The sequence below is a fragment of the Labeo rohita genome, chromosome 7 (assembly GCF_022985175.1).
Source record: "Labeo rohita strain BAU-BD-2019 chromosome 7, IGBB_LRoh.1.0, whole genome shotgun sequence".
Taxonomy (NCBI): domain Eukaryota; kingdom Metazoa; phylum Chordata; class Actinopteri; order Cypriniformes; family Cyprinidae; genus Labeo; species Labeo rohita.
Window position 1 is genome coordinate 25,667,634 of NC_066875.1, and position 18,470 is coordinate 25,686,103.

At 36.9% G+C, this 18,470-nt stretch overlaps 1 protein-coding gene across 2 annotated transcripts in view; it reads right to left on the reverse strand.

The window, feature by feature from the left end:
- Positions 1-15,918, reverse strand: part of creb3l1 (cAMP responsive element binding protein 3-like 1) — a 45,502-nt gene extending 29,584 nt beyond the window's left edge. For both annotated transcript variants that reach the window (XM_051115760.1, XM_051115761.1), the window contains exons 1-4: positions 15,821-15,918; positions 13,708-13,876; positions 11,788-11,854; positions 5,567-8,216 (exon numbers count right to left, since the gene is read on the reverse strand). In XM_051115760.1, coding sequence (XP_050971717.1) covers positions 5,567-5,668 — 102 coding nt within the window. In that variant the 5' untranslated portion in view covers positions 5,669-8,216; positions 11,788-11,854; positions 13,708-13,876; positions 15,821-15,918. The remainder of the gene's footprint in view (positions 1-5,566; positions 8,217-11,787; positions 11,855-13,707; positions 13,877-15,820) is intronic.
- Positions 15,919-18,470: the final 2,552 nt, after the last annotated feature.

Consider the following 18,470-nt stretch of genomic DNA (forward strand, 5'->3'; position numbering starts at 1 on the left):
CCTCAAGTCTCTACACACTAACTGCTGATTTAGTTATTTTGTGCGTGTGTGAACGTTTGCTCACGTAAGAACACACCTCAATGAACTCTCTATTCTCTCTATTTATGTCTATCATGTGAGCAGATTTCAAACCGTAGCCAAAGGTATGACAACAGCAGCCATACTTTTACTAACCAATACAATCCTGCGTAATGACATTTTATTACGTAACACATGGGAGTGATCGTCACACACTGTCCTGTGCAGAACAGATAAGGGACGTGTGTAAAAACTAAGCATATGTGAGTGGCTAAATTTAGATCAGGTGATGGAATCATCCTCTAGATTCACACAGACTGGGGAAAAACTGGCTGATTAAAAGCTTTAACCTTTATTTCGGTGGCAGACTGAGAGATGTGGGTTAAATCGTGATGAATCAAACTCCATGATCATAGAGTTGAACTTGGTGGAATCTATTTCTGTCTCACACCCAGAGAGTGTCATAATTCCTTCATTTTTTACAGTCATCTTAATTGTAGCTCACAGATGTTGAGAGTTAAGATTAGAGTAACAGTTAAAGCTTCATCACTACTATCTTTACCGTTGGCCCAGTCATTTTGAAGATTATGCAACTTCTCTACTTACTTTCCTTCTGTTTCTTTTTCTCTTTTTTTTTTCATGTGGACAGGTTCCATCACAAGCATCCAGTACATCTGAGAGAAAATTCTAGAGGAATGTGCTGCCCTTCTTCCACTCCTCCCCTCCAGATGCTCCTCACCTCCCCCTACATCCAAACCCTCAACATTCACCCACAGACTCTTGGTAGAAATTGTCTGTCTCCACTTATTAGAGATCACATAAAAAAATCTTCTAGAATACACTTGAAATGTATCATGTTTTGCTTCAGATATTACATATGCTGTCTACGCTGCCTAACCCTTCAGGCTCAGAGTGTACTAGATGTACCAGCAAGGCAGAAACAACCTTTAGGACAAGTGGGACCTGCCAAACCTGTAGATATCATCTCCAGTTTTCTTCAGGAGCGTTTAGACATGCTATGTGCTACTAAAGAATAGTCTGGAATCTGACTCACCTTCTTCTATTCAGAATACTGTAGAATAAGGAAAAACATTAGACCACCCTTGCTATTCAGGTTACTGTTTTTAACTCACGTGTGGGAAGTGACCAAACAGGTAAAAGATGTCAGACTGGTAGATGACTTTGCAGCATCATGCAACTAATTCCCTCTCTAAATTTTCCGCATACATTCACTTGGAAACATTGTACTATGACGTCCTCTTCATCATTAAGTAGCACAAACACTCAAAATGTTGGTAAACGACAGAGAGGGGAATTTCATTTGCATCACATATATTGCTTGGTGTGAGCTGAGATCAAACGCTATTCATATAATCAGCAGATGCATGTTGAAACGGTGAATCATTCTCTCTATCACCAAAGCCATTCGCAGTTTACGAAATTGAGAAAAAACAGCGGTATAAAAACGACAATATAAATCCAAAGAAAGAGACAGAATCACAACATCAGCTCCCTTTGTATAAAGGATACACTAAAGAAATGCAGCAGATATATAATATAAAGTGATTTAAATAAGCCAGAGGTTTTTCGGCGCTGTTGTGGTTCACAGATCCCCTCTGTGATCTTAGCTTTAACACAGAGTCGAGTGAGACACGCTGATTTCCACCCTTTAGCGCAAACCATGCAATTACGCTAAAGTCGTGATTTAAACGGCCAGACGAGCACACACACATACGTTCTTCTATCACTGTAGGGATTTTCCATTGCCTTTTATAGTTCTTATTCTGAGAGAGTTATATTTTCTAAACCCTATACCTAAAGGCCACACATATATTTGCATTTTTACTTCATTAAAGCATTATTTAGCTTGCATACACTCTTAAAAATAAAGATTCTTTATTGGCATTGATGGTTCCATGAAGAACCTTGAAAATCCATGGAACCTTTTAAACGCAGAAAAGGTTCTATATAGTTGAAAAAGGTTCTTCAGATTTTTAAAATGTTCTTCAAATTGGTTCTTTTAAGAACTGGTCACTGAAAGGTTCTTTGGGGAACCAAAAATGGATATTCTGTAGCATCACTGCAAAAACACCCTTTTGGAACCTTTAATTTTAAGAGTGTAGTAGAGGAACACTATGCACAGAAATTAAAATTCCACCATTTAATTCTTCTATATCTTTTTGCCATTCCAAACCCAGAGGATTTCCTTTATTTTATTAAACACAACTGGAAAAGTAAGCTTCCGAGTGTCAAAAAGGATGCAAAAGCACCACAAAAATAGCCTAAAAGTGGCCCCATTACAAAGCAAACTATATAACTTTGTGTGAGACACAAACCTTTTGAGTCATACCTTTTGAATTAATTAGTTAATCCAATTCACATAAGTGGTCTGAATGAATCGTCACTGAATGAATCATCACTGAAAGAAACAATTTTAAATGCAGAATGACTTAAATGTCTGTCTATTCATTGCTCATGACTTCAGAAGACTTGTTAGTGCATGAGTTGTATGAACCATTTTTATGATACTCAGTTGTCCTTTTTGAAGGTAAAAAATTACAGATTTTTAAAACTATCACTTCAATAATTATTATCCTTATGAGGATATTTGTGACCATGGACCACAAAACCAGTCGTAAGAGTATTTTTTTGAAATTGACATTTATACATCATCTGAAAGCTGAATAAATAATATTTGGCTGAAATACAACTATTTGAAAATCTGGAATCTGAGGGTGCAAAAAAATGAAAACACTGATAAAATCACCTTGAAAGTGTCTAAATGAAGTTCTTAGCCATGCATATTACTAATCGAAACGGTAGGAAATTTACAAAATATCTTCATGAAACATAATCTTTACTTCATGTCCTAATGATTTTTGGCATAAAAGAAATATTGATCATTTTGACCTATATAATGCATTTTTGACTATTGCTACAAATATACTTGCGCTACTTATGACTGGTTTTGTGGTCCAGGGTCATACTTGGTCCCACACACATACAAATTTATACTGTGAAGGAATTCCAGGTTTTAAATATATTCCAGTTCAACAGTGCTGGAGAGGCCCACTAACATTTATAAACATAATGGCAGAATGAATGAACAAAAACACACAGGAGGTCAGAAACCAGTGTGTGTAACCCAGGAGCAGCTTCCTCTCTGAGGGCACAAGGCAGTCATTCACTGAGCCTTCAAGAGCCAGTGTCTCTTTCGCACACATACAAACACACACATATACGCCGAGGGGTAGAGTGGGGGACCATGGAGGGTCTGGAGTGGTCTTTCACAGACATCCATTCACACACCCACACAGGAGCACAGTGGCATGCATACGCTCATGCACACATACACAGACAGCTATCAGGAGCCGTGAATGAGCCTCCTTCACTAACAAGCCTCTCTCTCTTTTCCCTATCATCACTCTCCCCTTAGTCAGGTCCTTACAGAGCAAACTGGAGCACAGCTGTTACTCAATGAGGGACATCTGGATTGAATACTACCAGTTAAATACCCTCAACAACCAACAGACCAGCAAAAAAAAAATATAGACAGACAGGCACTAAAGCAAAATCTTCATAAGAAATTTTAATACTCTAATCCTTATAAGACAAGAAAGGTTTTCATTACAGATCCACAGCCAGACAGTGACTTAAAATGATCTACTGTATCTATCTAGTTGATCTAATGTCATTTCTATTACCTTTTTTTATCTCAGCATCAAGATTTTAAGTTTGTAGCACCAAATTTTTGGGTAAATTTTCCCCAAAAAATCATTTTAGATAAATTATAGCATGTCAAAATGCAAGACACTGCTACAGTACCTCTATCTATCTGACCACTGCATCTACATTATGAAAGTATTATATATTTTTAGTCACTTTGTATTGTAGAAAATAGCACTTAGTATCAGGTAGCTCATAAGAGGCTACAAAATACATCTCCTGTCTGTCCATCCTAAGATGATGCTGCAGTTTGCCTGTTAAAATAAAGGTCAAAACTGTTCCATCTGGTCTCAGCCTAATAATAGTGACATTTGTGATGTCTCCTTCAGTCTCTTTCTGTCTCTCTGGGAAAGGATTAAAAGAACCTCAGCATGAATGTGTGTCAGTCAGAGGCATTAGCCGTAGGAGCGTCTGAATCACTGTGGAAACTGCAGAAGTGTCCTGGGCTCCTAATGGATCATATGCACATGGAACACTAGGCTAGCTTCAAGTGAAATGCATTAACAACCAAAACATTACTTTCCTACTGACCCAATTAAAGGAATATGTTATGCAAAAATGAAAATAGTGTTTTCATTTGCCCACTGTCATCGTTCCAAACCTGTCTGACTTCCTTTCTTCCGTGGAACACTGGAAACAGAAATAATGCACTGGCTGCTCTTTTCTTTGGGACCACATTAATAATACTTTGTTTGCCACACATTTTGACTTCGGAGGTCCAGTCGTCATTCACTTTCAATATATTAGACTGGGATCACCTCAAATCAATTCACCTTTAGCTTTCCATGGTAAAATAAAAGTCTGGTTTGGAACGACATGATGGGGCACATTTTTTGGATTAACTACTCCTTCTGATGTCTTCACAGGGTAAACATGCAGCATGTCACCGTTTTTTTATTTTTTATTTTTATTTTTTTTTGTGCAGTACCCATCTATCTCACAGTAAAAAAGCATTAACTTAACTGCCAATATCACCTAAGATGAAGCAGTTTTTTTTGTTTGTCCTTGGCATGGTTTGACCATTCAGAGTACACAACAAACACAACTTGACAGTATACGGAATTGGCTGTCCACTAAATTAGTTTTCTTACTCTCCTACTTTCTGAGTCAGGTAAACTCGTCAATTGTGTTTCTGACCCCCAGAGAAAAAGCAAATATACTGAAAAGTCCAATAACCTGAGCATCTTCTCCGGTTGTGGCCGGACACGAGAAACAGGATGAAGCGATCCGTGGGCGTGGTTTGGAATCGTTGTATGGGCGTGATTTAGTTAAACAGGATGATACGGCGTGTGGGCGTGGTTTGAATAAATAACACGTTAACGAAGACCGCCCCCCGCTCCCCAAAGGTCCGGTTAAAGTTGGAAAGTGCCCCTATCTGTGTGCAGCTGGGCAAACTTCACAGCTTGAGAACTTCTGCCCTTGTTTATGTTTAATTTGCAGCACAACATCCCAGACATGTGTGACAAATAAACACAGAACCGAACAAACTCCTTCATTCATATATACATATATATATATATATATATATATATATGAATATATATAGATAGATAGATAGATAGATAATTAAATTTAATTAAAGCATAAACATATATAATGTAATTAAAGCATATTAAAGCAAAAACATAATTATCAAGTAATAATAACAAAAACGATCATAAATATTATCACTTTATAACAAAATACAATATAAATGTCAAACTTTGACGAAAGGAAAAGGGTATTATAAAATTGTTAAGTCATGCACAACTTAAGACACATTCTGCAGATTTCCCTCTCTGCTACTGTTCAAAATGATGGAAGATGCGGAGGTTTGACGTACCACATTGGATAAGAAATCGCTCTCATTCAGATCCTCTAGGTCCAACAGGTTGGAATTGGGAAAAAGTTTGTCCGAAGCGAAGTTGTCCAATATGGTGTCCATATCGGCTGTGAATTAATAAAAAAAAGGACTCGGAAAACAATAACAATATCTTAGAGGTGAGATAGATTGCAAAATTGTTGAAATCCAATTCAAAAATCGCAAGCAGTAATATGTGTGGCTTAAGCGACGTGCGCTCGTCTGCACTGTCAAGTCGCCTTCATCCACTGAGCATCTATAGTCTGCCCATTTACACTTCTCTGGAAGTGTCGGATAATTTGGACGTGATTAAAGCGAAGTGCCCGTGCGTGTTTCTTCCAAATCTGTATCATTCATCTGCGTTGAGTCTCTAAGGGGTAACTAGACTGATACATATTCAATGTTGTTCCGTCCTACTCTCGCTCAGTGGTGACACCCCTTTCACTTCGTTTAAAGCGACAGCGCATTGATTTCCGAACGCTTCAGTCAATGACGCACATGAAAGCCTGAATCTATTACAGTATACAGCCTTGGCGGTCTATTACGCAAACCCAAATTCCACTTTTAAAACCAATGGTACAATATTTTCATAACCACAAAATACCTACAAATCCTTGCCGATGACACAGAAACTAATTTAGTCATGTTCAATTCATGCAAAACCATTTGATGGAGGAGATTAAAATAGATTTCAATTACATTTTGAGTTGATTACAAAGGGCAAAAATGTAAACTTGAACTGACAACGCAAGAGGACACATGTAAATAGATCTAATAACGTCATAGCTCTTGTTGTACTTATTAAATTCTTACAATACTTACAGTACTGACAATAAGAGTCTCAAATGTGACCCTGGACCACAAAACCAGTCATTAAGGTCAATTAAGTTTTGATATATTTACGTTAGGAAATTTACAAAATATCTTCATGGAACATGATCTTTACTTAATATCCTATTGACTTTTGGCATAAAAGAAAAATCGATCATTTTGACCCATACAATGCATTTTTGGCTATTGCTCTATTGCTACGAAATCTGTGCTACTGACGACTGGTTTTGTGGTCCAGTGTCACAAATGTGAACTGGTCTATATGATCTCATTTTATGTCATACATAACTAAAGATGACATTTAGGTGCTGACAATAAAACCAAATCTTATAACAACAAATAAATGGTTATAAATATATGATGATGTTTTGGAGGAGTGCAATAAGACCCCAAACAGACCGTGTGATGTCTTCTGGATTATAGACTACAGAGGGGTTGTTTATGAAATTTGAACCATTAAAGGCAGTGGACCACTCATCGATTTAACCTTTAAAGCGTGCATTCTTCACACAACCTATTTTTCATCATTTTGAATGACAAATTATCTCTGTCTGATTGGATAACTTTCCAGTTATGTAATAAATCAATTCACTGTAGGGGGATAAGACACACATGAGTGGAAGATGATTCGGTGTCTGATTATATAGATTGATTCCACTGCATCATTTCACTAATTTGGCTCCTCACCCTCCTCTTTCAGATTATTTGCTCTTGTCTATGAAGCACGAAGAGTCAGTTTAAGTGATAAGAAATCATTTCAGATCAAGTGTGCTGGGTTCACACAAGAGTTTTTAAGGATGAAACCTAATACTCAGAAATTCTTTCCTTATTGGCAGAGTTTTCTCACCAGTAACTTTACCTCAGGTACTGTTACAGCTCTCTTTCCTGCTTTTTTCTGGCTTTCTCTTTCATTCAAGGTGCCCTAGTTTTATAGAAACCTGCTCTTCAATAATGGAATTTCTATTTACAGTGAAAGGTGTCATTTTTCAATTCACATCCTATCTTCTACACATTACACATGATTACAAAATGATTTTGTGTTACGTAACTATAAGCAGAGTACAGTTGTTTTTTCAGACGAGTGAAGGTTGGAAACATCTATACCTGTTATGGTTGATGTTTACGGACCAAGTTACCTCAAGGATATAATGGTGATAGAGTTCTTTCAGCAAGTCTGTAGTTTACAGGTTTCCTTCACCTGGGATTGTACCTGTGTTATTTTGATTGCTGTCCGAGGACTTAACCATTATGGGTTGGATTATCAAAACACATAAATACTGTATAGACATTGGGATGTATTACAGAGTCAGCAAAGGTAATTTCATTTAGAAAGAAATAATATAGTAAAGAGCCATCAAATGACACGATGAAACAAACTAACATTAATGTTACTGTTGCTGATGATCAGTCACAAGCCCGGTCCATGTGTGATTAATATCCTGACTGATACCAAACACACATCAATGCTGTTTTAGTCATTTTACATTCATCTTCAGGAGAAATGCACTCTATATAAATGATTCACACAGTGGAAGAGTCTCATAGTCTGTGATCACTGACCAATAACCTACCACAATGTGGAAATGGGACAGTCCTTCAAAATGATGCAGGTGAAGCAGTTATATTTTGAGCTAAACTGCATCCTCCTTATTTCCACAGATTAAGAATCTCTCTGACGTCAAACAGCCTGTAAACACTGGAGAGCTCTCTCTCTCTTTGTAGTTGTCGTGGTAACCCTCACACCTGGTCAGCTCTCCTGTCCGTATGGTTTTTATGGTCATGTGAAGCTTCCGTCCTCCCCCTGTGCAATAAACACACACACACACATACATCCCATAAACAGTATGTGGAAGGTGACATGCTGGAAAAACACCATAAAGCAAAGCAACCATGAGGTTTCACTTTATTTACTGCCCTGTGTCTCCACATGGTCTGCAAATTCCAACCCCCATCCTCGTCCCCACACACGCCTCTCCGATCAGCAGCTTTTCAGTCATGCTGTGATGCTCGCTGAATACAATACTGTTAAATATACTATTACAATTTTAAAAAGTGTCATCTAAACCAGTTCAAATTACAATTCGAGGGAAACCACTAAAATGACATCACGGTATCAGAGAGTAAAATGACCCTTTAGGTTAAGTGTACGGTTAAATACGAAGACAATGGTGAAATCCCTTTGTGTTTAACTAAACCTTTGAATAGAATATCTCACTTTTAACTCTCATGCATAATAGCTTCACTTGTTTTCCATTTTCACTAGTTTCAAAGTTTCAAATTTGTTTTTTAAGTTAAAAATACTTTCTCCTAACTTGAATTTACTTTTTCTGTGGAACACAGAAAACAGATGTTTTGAAAAATGTCAGTGCAATGAAAGCCATTGGGATCCAGTTTTATTTTGGGCTAAATTGACCCTTCGCAAAGACCTGCCCCTCTTTATTACTTTTGCTATGTCCGACAAGCCATGGTGTTCTCACTTCGCAGAGCAAAGAAGAAACTGACAACGTGCCGACAGACAAGATAGAGCAGGGTACTTCTGGTATGAAATGCTTAGCTTTCCAATTTTGTCATTTTTTAAAGAGCAGATCATATTGGTTTTTGAAAAATATTTTTTTTGCAGTTTGTAATGTAGCTATCCTTCAATGTAAAACACTGATCTTTTAGTCTGCTCTAAGTTTTTAATAAAAAAAAGGTGCATGATAAATAAAAACATTGTTTCTCAAAAGAAAGAGACGACTCTGAATCATTTTAACAAACAGTTTGAGCTGCCCACAAACACTTTGGCTAGGTAGTGTTTTTACATCATGTCGAGAAAATGCTGTGTTCTGTGCTGTGTAAGCAAGTTTGTTTTGTTTTTAATGTCGAAAGATGATGATGTGAACCACAGCAATACAATTTGTTGCGTCAATTTGTTGTTTGCTCGTCATTTTAGTGAGGATTGCTTCTCTAATCTTGGCTTTTACCTTCTTTGGCTTCTAATCTTCTTTATTTGGACTAACAAGTATCTCCTAACCACAACCTGTAAGTACAATTGATACGTTTAGTGTACATTTTCAACTGAGTGCTCAAAATATCAATTTTTTTGTGCCAACGTGACGTATACCTAGTGCAGCTTTAGGTATCCAGGTAAACCACAATATTACTGTCTTACTGAAATAGTTCTGATAATTTGCTGTGAACCCACTATTTCCTAAGAATATGTTAATTAATGTAGACTGTCATTGTTCTAATTACTTCGTTTAGTAATAAAGAATGTAACTTGGTCATATTTTGGTTTACAAACTGTGTTGTTTCAACAGTTAGATACATCAGTGTCCAATGTTATTGTTTTTTTGTTTTTTAAGTGTTTACAGTTTAGCAGCTAAACTTTGCTAAACTCAATGTTTTTATGTCATTATTTTAAGAACGGATCGGAGAACTACATTATTGTTTTATGTGAAGGTGCATGCTTTGTCAGGGTTGCCACATTTTCACAACAAAACCAGCACAATTGTTACTCAAAATTAGCCCAATCACATTTCGAGGGGGGTCCTTCGTTAAAATACACTTTTTGTCGGGGTTCCCCTGGCAAATTTGCATTCCAGGGGCTAAATATGACGATATTGGGGTTGCTTCAACCTGCAGACATCAAAAATAACCATGGACTTAGCAACACAGATGGTAGTGCTTGCTAACTTGATCAAGTACTCCTCTCTGTTCCAATCACAACAGGCTTGGCCAGCTGACCAATCAGAGCAGAGTAGGCTTATGGAAGGGAGGGGTTTACAAACATTACGCTCAGAACTAATTCAAACAAACTGTTTCGAAATCATTGACAAATGACTATGTATAAATGTACATTCTGTAAAAATTACAATGTTTTCTGTCCTTAGATACATTTAAATCTGTTGTCGGGGGCTCCAACACAATATTAGGACACTTATGACCATATGACCTGCTCTTTAAGAAATTCAAACAATAAATACCGTTTTGTGGCACTTTAATGTGTTGTGACAGATCGCTGTAGTGCCTCAGTTCAAGTGGCACATGAACCCATCAAATAAACATAAATGAACATCAGAAAGAATCAATATATGCCATTTTTGAACTTCAAGTCTACTGACCTTATTCTACTTTCCTGTCTAGTTTGTTTGTCTGACAAAAATAGCAGATTAGGGGCCATATTTTAACAATTTAAGCGCATGGTCTGAAGCGCATGACGCAAGTCCATTTAGGGCATGTCCAAATCCAATTTTGCTAGCTTAACGACGAAAAAAACAGTTGGCGCGCCAGGCACATGTCCAAAAGAGTTGTACCTATACTTTTAATGAGTCATGGGTGTTTTTCGGGCATAATACGAAATAAACCAATCAGAGTCTCATCTCCCATTCCCTTTAAAAGCCAGTTGCACTTGCACCCTGGCAGATTCACTATTTACATGGCAGAATTTGCAAAAGCAAAACTGAAGACTTCTCCAGAGAGGAAATGGATCTGCTCATGCGGGTACACAATAATAATCTTTACCACTGTAATCCTTTCATTTTTTTTAATATTTGGCAGACTTGTGTGTTGCTGCGCATCCCTGTATGTTTAACAAGCATAGTGTTTATGCACGTGGTCACCTGCCTATACGTGCATATTACTAATGTGCCATTCAAATAAATACATTTCAAAAAAATACTGTGCCATTGACTTTAGACCAGGTTTTAATTGATCAATGGTGCAATCATTTTAAGCTGCCTCAAAACAGCAATACAATTGAATGCACCAACAAAGCGCCTAAACACACCTCGTTTTCAGACCAGCACACCCATGGGCGAATAGATGGGCACAAGTGCATTTGCTATTTAAACAACGGGGCGCTGGACATGAAAATGATAACTGCGTCGGGGTGAAACTAGCAACAAAATGCACAAAATACATTGCGTCGAATGTATGATGGGCCCAAAACGTTATAATTGATCAAATCGCCTGCCAGTCAAACTCCCTGCAAACAGTCAGTTATCTTTCATTGTATAGACCAGGGGTGGCGAACGTCGGTCCTGGAGAGCCACAGCCCTGCATAGTTTTGCTTCAACCCTAATCCTAAATCTTAAGGTCTGAAGGGTTACTAGAAAGCAACAGGCAGGTGAGTTTTAATTAGGGTTGGAGCTGAACTCTACAGGGCTGCGGCTCTCCAGGACCGGAGTTCGCCACCCCCGGTATAGACAAAAAGATCTGAAACATTCTTCAAAAGATCTATAACTCACCAAAGGCATGAGGTTAGATAGAGATTATCTTTTTGCTCAAACAGTGACAGATGGGGACGTGTTTGAAAAATATGCTTGGGAAACCTGTTTGAAAAGTCATTATTTTTGACTTTCTGTTTGGTGTCAGAAATGTACATACTTCACCTTTATCAAGGGTTTGATGGAGTTTCTCTATCCTGTTTTAATATGTCTCCACGTGTAACGGAAATATCTGTGAAAAAGAGAAAAAAGAATGAGGAAGAGAAATTCAGAACAGGTTGTTGAAAAAGCTTAATTTTCACTTCTCAGAAAGCAGTGGCTATGCTTTAGGGTACAATAGTCCACGAGTTTGTTTTTGTGAGCAGTATACTTGCTTAGAACAAACACACACAAAACAGATTAAAGTATCACTGTACTGGTTTAGCTAATCAGGTAAATTTGAGATGTTTGTGATGTCTGCAGTGCTACTGGGGGACACCTGTGAATGTTGGGAATAGGAAAAAAAGGTGACCAGTCAATGCATAATCCAATCAGACATTTCTTTCTCCTAATTAACCAATTAGATGACTGACTAATATCCTCACTGCTCTGCTAATGCTAATGTAGCCAAGGTGTAAGGTTATGGTTGTGCGCTGTTTGCAGGTCTGTGAGGGGTGTGTTGATGAAAGGGGTTGAGAGTACAATACAGCTGACAGTGTCATCAGTGTATGACATCTCTGCTCTCCGTTCCCACAGCTTCATCTTATTCATTCATTATCTCCACTTCCTCCGTTCTTCATATTCTTCACTAATCACGCACAGCCATTTACGCTCACACGCGTTGCTATCTAGAGGGCACGGGTGACACTGCAACGCACACCGCAAAGTGAAGGAAGCAGAGATGATCATCCCTTTTTCAAAAAGCACCGTTGAGCCTTCACTCCATAATTACAGACTACAGTGCGCACTCTGAGTGGGATGTGATTATAGCATTACTCTCTGTGTCTCTGTGTGTATGTATGTTATGGGTGAGGGCCAGAACTCTTTGCACCTGTGTCACACTAAACAGAACAGTCACTCAGTTATGTAGATAAACACAAGAATAATTAAGATCTCCTGTCAGGTGAGAGGTTAACCCCCACGGGACTCAAATTAGGTTTTGCAAAGCTTCCCAGGGTGATTCTTATGTGGACAACATGCACAAGTATTATAGGCACACCACATTAAGCTCATCTTGGACACTTATTCCAAATTAAAAGTGAGGCAGGCAAATGCACAAGCTAATTTTTTAGGGCTATTATTATTATTATGAGTTATTGTGTTAATTGTAGTATATATTTTTATATTTTACTATATAATAATATATAAAGTGAATATGTATTCTAAACAATAAGTGAGTATTAAAATATGTTTGTCTTCAGATTTATATATCTAGCATTAAATGGGTCATCGGATGCCCATTTTCCACAAGTTGATATGATTCTTTAGGGTCTTAATGAAAAGTCTATAATATACTTTAATTAAAAATTCTCAATGATTGTGTAAAACAACACCCTTTTTACCTTGCCAAAATCAGCTCTGCAAAAAACATCTCATTCTAGTCGAGGCTGCTTTAAATGCAAATGAGCTCTGCTCGCCCCGCCCCTCTCTTCTCTCTGTGGAGTGACGAGCCTGTTTACTTTAGCCGCATTTAGCCGCTACACTTGCTAACTAGCACATTATTAGGAAAGGTGATCGCAAAGATTCATTAAAAAAACCCTTATACTGTCACGGCGTCGTTTGCGGGAATAAGGAGTAGGGACGAGGAAATCAGGAAACACAGTTTATTTTTATAATCCATACAACAGAGAAGGAACGAACAGGAACAGAAGGGAACCCACACGCAAACAACTTACAAAGACGTTGAAATACATGGAGTGACTTATAATAACTGACAAACCAAAGGGGAACAGAACCAAACTTATATACACAGACTAATCAGAGGAAGACAGGTGTGAACGATTAAACAATGACGTAATAATTGAAGACGGAACAGGAAAGACCAAATAAGGGCATACATGCGGAAAACCAACAGAAACAGTCCACAGGGGTGTGACATATACTCACTTCTGCTGTAAGTGAAGCTGGATCATGAATGATTCGCGCAAACATAGATGGATATATGTAGATCGGGAGGCGCATTCCCTTCACAAACAAACGTAATCCACTGCATCTTCAGCGGCTCAGATGTCGAGAGTAAATGACGACCACTATGTTCATTATTATCCGATGACCCCTTTAATAGTGAGCAGAAAAACGACATACTGTCAATTTAATACAAACACCAATATTAATATTTCTCTCATATGTAAAACCTGGTCTTCAGGCAGAAAAATGCATAGCTTCCCAGGGTTGGAAATAATGGAGCAAAAATGCCACTAAAATGAATATAAATGCCCCAAAAATTCTAGATAAGAGTGTTGTTTTTCCAAATATCAGCATGACTGCAAATCTGATAATGATTTTATATAATATATACAATTTTATGCAATCTTTTATTCAATCAACCATTTTATAATATCAAGGGATTTGTATTTTAAACACAACGTTGTCAGTATTACCTGTCGTCGAAAACAGTGGCAGACAAAACTACAGCAGAACCATCACGCATCTTCGAACAAAACACAGTGGTGAAGGAATCTGCATTTTCAAATGAATTGGTCAAGTGAATGATTCAATATGCCATTTAAAGGAGACCTATTATGCTCCTTTTGACAATATGTATTAAGTCTCAGGTAGGTGTCCCCAGAATGTGTCTGTGAAGTTTCAGCTCAAAATACCCCACACAAAAATGACCAAAGAGTTTCGATATTTTTCCTATTTAAAACTACAGACTCTTCTGTAGTTACATTGTGTACTAAGACCGACAGAAAATGAAAAGTTGTGATTTTCTAGGCCGATATGGCTAGGAAATATACTCTCATTTCAGCTGATTAATAATCAAGGAACTTTGCTGCCGTACCATGGGTGCAGCAGGCGCAATGATATTACGCAGCGCCTGAAAATAGGCTAAATTTCGTCAGCATAACCAACGTGACCACCTGCTTGCACAGGGAGACTATTTTCAGGTGCTGCGTAATATCATTGCGCCTGCTGCACCCATGGTACGCCAGCAAAGTTCCTTAACTATTGCGCCTGAATTAGAGAACAAACTTCAGATGCATATGATCTCTCACACACTAAATGTCATGTTTGCACCCTTAAATAACAGTAGTGCAAATGTTTCACACACTCAAAACAAAAACACTTATGCAATCTGAATGCCCCAGTGTCACATGCTCAGATAAACACTGAGTAAAATCCTCTTTCAGTCTCTCCATTCTTTACTGTATGTGAGGTAACATCATAGCCACAGGTGAAGGAGTTTCCATATACTCAATGAAACTAGATAACTAAGCCTGGGTACTGAAGACAGGAAGGTCAGGACACACAATCAGCGAGCAGCCTCCGAGAACAATCCTTCTGTACTGCCTATCACAGCTCCGGGCCCTCTGACAAAGCAGGCCTGTGAAACCCAGCCTTTCTTGCTGAAACAAGCAGGGCCGATAGCCATCAATGTAGTTCAATATTTCAGTGAGCCGGGTGTGAGTGGGTCATTGAGAGAGAAAGAAAGAAATGTCCTACAACACAGCCAGGGCAGGTGTGGCTTAGATCCAAACAATCTACAAATATTTCTGTTTCACAGGCTTTCAGATTCAATTCAATGAGGATAACAACTCAATTTTTTGTTTAGGAAAAGCAAAGTGCTCTCGGTAGTTTTGTTTTAATGTTTTAACATCTTCATATTTTGTTTTTACATTTTCTGGCGTTTTCGATTCAGTGAAAGTATGTCTTTGGATACGACTGGAGCCTTTGGCAAAAGCAGCGCTGCATTACACAGGACTCAGTCAAAGTTAATGAGACCTAACAGGTGCACTGTTAATAGCCGCACTGGTATGATCTTCCCTCTGAGGTGCCGTTCTGTGATTCTGAGCAGTGTTCAAAATCCATGACAGTCTATCTAGCTACTGTATCCATGACAACCACGCTCGCATTAAAGAACACGGGATCTGTTTGTACTGAGAGGTCAGAGAAACTGCAGAGCAGTCAACTGCACCGTAACAAGAGCAGCCGAGTAAAAGACTGACAGAGGAAATGAAAACAAAAGACATTAAGAGAGAAGAAAATATTGAAAACATACGTTTCACTTCTGCTGCAGTCATCATCAGTGTTTCCATGACGTCTGGAAGCAGGTGACACAGTGACCGTACCTGAGTCACGATGTCGTGACCGTAGATACTAGCTGGTAACATACTTACGTAGTTTACGAAGCAGTCCACTGTAAGAAGAGCCAGTGGTACTATGACAACAGCTAGAGCAGGACTGATGAATGAACATTCAAGCATGAAATGAGAAGAAAAACATACACAGAAAGAAGAACAGAGAGGGTGAAACAAAGAGGAAGACAATTATAGGTTTTAAATGAGAATATTCAGACACAAAAGATCTTAATCAACAAGTTTGTAAACAGTGTGTACAAAAGAATCAGTTGGCTCCACTCCAAAAATCATCAACACACTGTACATAATTGTAATGTAACGGATCTAAACTGATGTGTTGCAACTTGTGACCTAAAAATGTGTGGCAGGTTTGTTCTCACAGGGCCATCGGAAGCAGAGAATAACAACGCTAAATACAAATAACTAATCATATAATTACAATTACGATAACAAAATAAATTCCATACCTTTTACAACTTATGTCACTAGCTGAATGTTCAATAAAACTTTCCCTCAACAAAAACACTATAGAGTTAATCCCACAGGTTTTCAGTCACATTTTACCCAGAATTTTTTTTCTTTTTAATGACAATTAGGCTCATTTTACCCTTGATTCGAAAGGGTCTGGAGAAATGTCTCTTAGTAAAAATAGCATTTTTTTCTTTAATATGTAGTAAATTAAAAGTAGAAGTTAGCAAAAATGAAGTATTTGTATCACTTAATTTTTTTATTATGGAAATGTGACATAGAGAATCTCATTCTCATTCTCATCTCAACATAAAAAAAAGATTAGTATATCTTAAAATGTGTAAGATTTTTAATGTTTTTTAAATAGGCTCACTAAGCTTGCATTTATTTGATCCAAATACAGCAAAAGCAGCAATATTGTGAAATATTTTTGCTATATAAAACAACAGCTTTCTATTTGAACGTATTTTAAAATGTAATTTATTCCTGTGATCAAAGCTAAATTTTCAGCATCATTAATCCAGTCTTCAGTGTCACATGTTCCTTCAGAAATCATAATAATATGCTAATTTGCTGTTCAATAAACATTTTTTATCTATATTTAAAACAGTTGAGAACATTTTTAGGATTATTTGATGAATAGAAAGATCCAAAGATTTATCTGAAGTAAAAAGCTTTTGTAACATTATACACTATACTACTCAAAAGCTTGGAGTCAGAAATTAATACTTTTATTTAACAAGGATGTTTTAAATTAATTAAAAGTGATGATAAAAACATTTATAAAGTTACAAAAGATTTCTATTTCAGATAAATGCTGTTCTTTTGAACTTTCTATTCATCAAAGAAAACTGAAAAAATCAGCATATTAGAATGATTTCTGAAGGATCATGTGACTGGAGTAATGATGCTAAAAATTCAGCTTTGAAATTGCAGGGATAAATTGCATTTTAAAATCGATTCAAATAGAAAACAGTTATCTTAAATAGTAAAAATATTTCAAAATGTTACTGGTTTTGCTGTACTTTGGATCAAATAAATGCAGGCTTGGTGAGCAGAAGACACTTTTTTAAAAGACTTTAAAATTCTTACTGTTCAAAAACTTTTGACTGGTAGTGTACATCACTGTATGATTTGTGGTTTAATAATAAATATTAAAAACAGTATATTTTACTGTATACACTACCATTCAAATGTTTTGGGTCAGTAATATGTTTTAAAACGTTCAATCCTTTTAAGACATTTATTTGGCAAGTATGCAAAAAATTGATCAAAAGTTATATTAAAGACATTTATGTTACAAAGGGTTTTCTATTTCAAATAAACCCTTAATTCTTTTGAACTTTCTATTCACCAAAGAATCCTAAAAAATATGATAATAATAAGAAATGTTTTTTGAGCCCAAATTTAGCATATTAGAATGATTTCTGAAGGATCATGTGACACTGAAGACTGGAATAACAGCTGCTGAAAATTATATTACATTTGATAATATATTAAAATAGAATACAGTTATTTTAAATTGTAATAATATTTAACAAAATTATTGTTTTTACTGTATTCACATGGTTGAACTCATTTCACTCCCTGATCATGCGATTATATGCAAAAATCAACTTAAATAATACAAAAATATTCAACAGCACAATTGTTTTCAACATTGATAATAGGATGATGTGACACTAAAGACTGAAGTAATGGTATCTGATAATGCAGATTTACCATCAGAGGAAAAAAATATTAAAATATTTAATTTTTTTTTTTTTTTTTTTTTTTTACAAATTTAAAGGAGAAGTCCACTTCCAGAACAAAAATTTACAGATAATGTGCTCACCCCTTGTCATCCAAGATGTTCATGTCTTTCTTTCTTCAGTCGTAAAGAAATTATGTTTTTTGAGGGAAACATTTCAGGATTTTTCTCCATATAATGGACTGATATTGTGCCCTGAGCTTGAACTTCCAAAAAGCAGTTTAAATGCGGCTTCAAACAATCCCAGCTGAGGGAGAATGGTCTTATCTAGCAAAACGATCGGTTATTTTCATAAAAATAATAAAATTTATATACTTTTTAATGTCAAATGCTCGTCTTGTCTCACTTTGCCT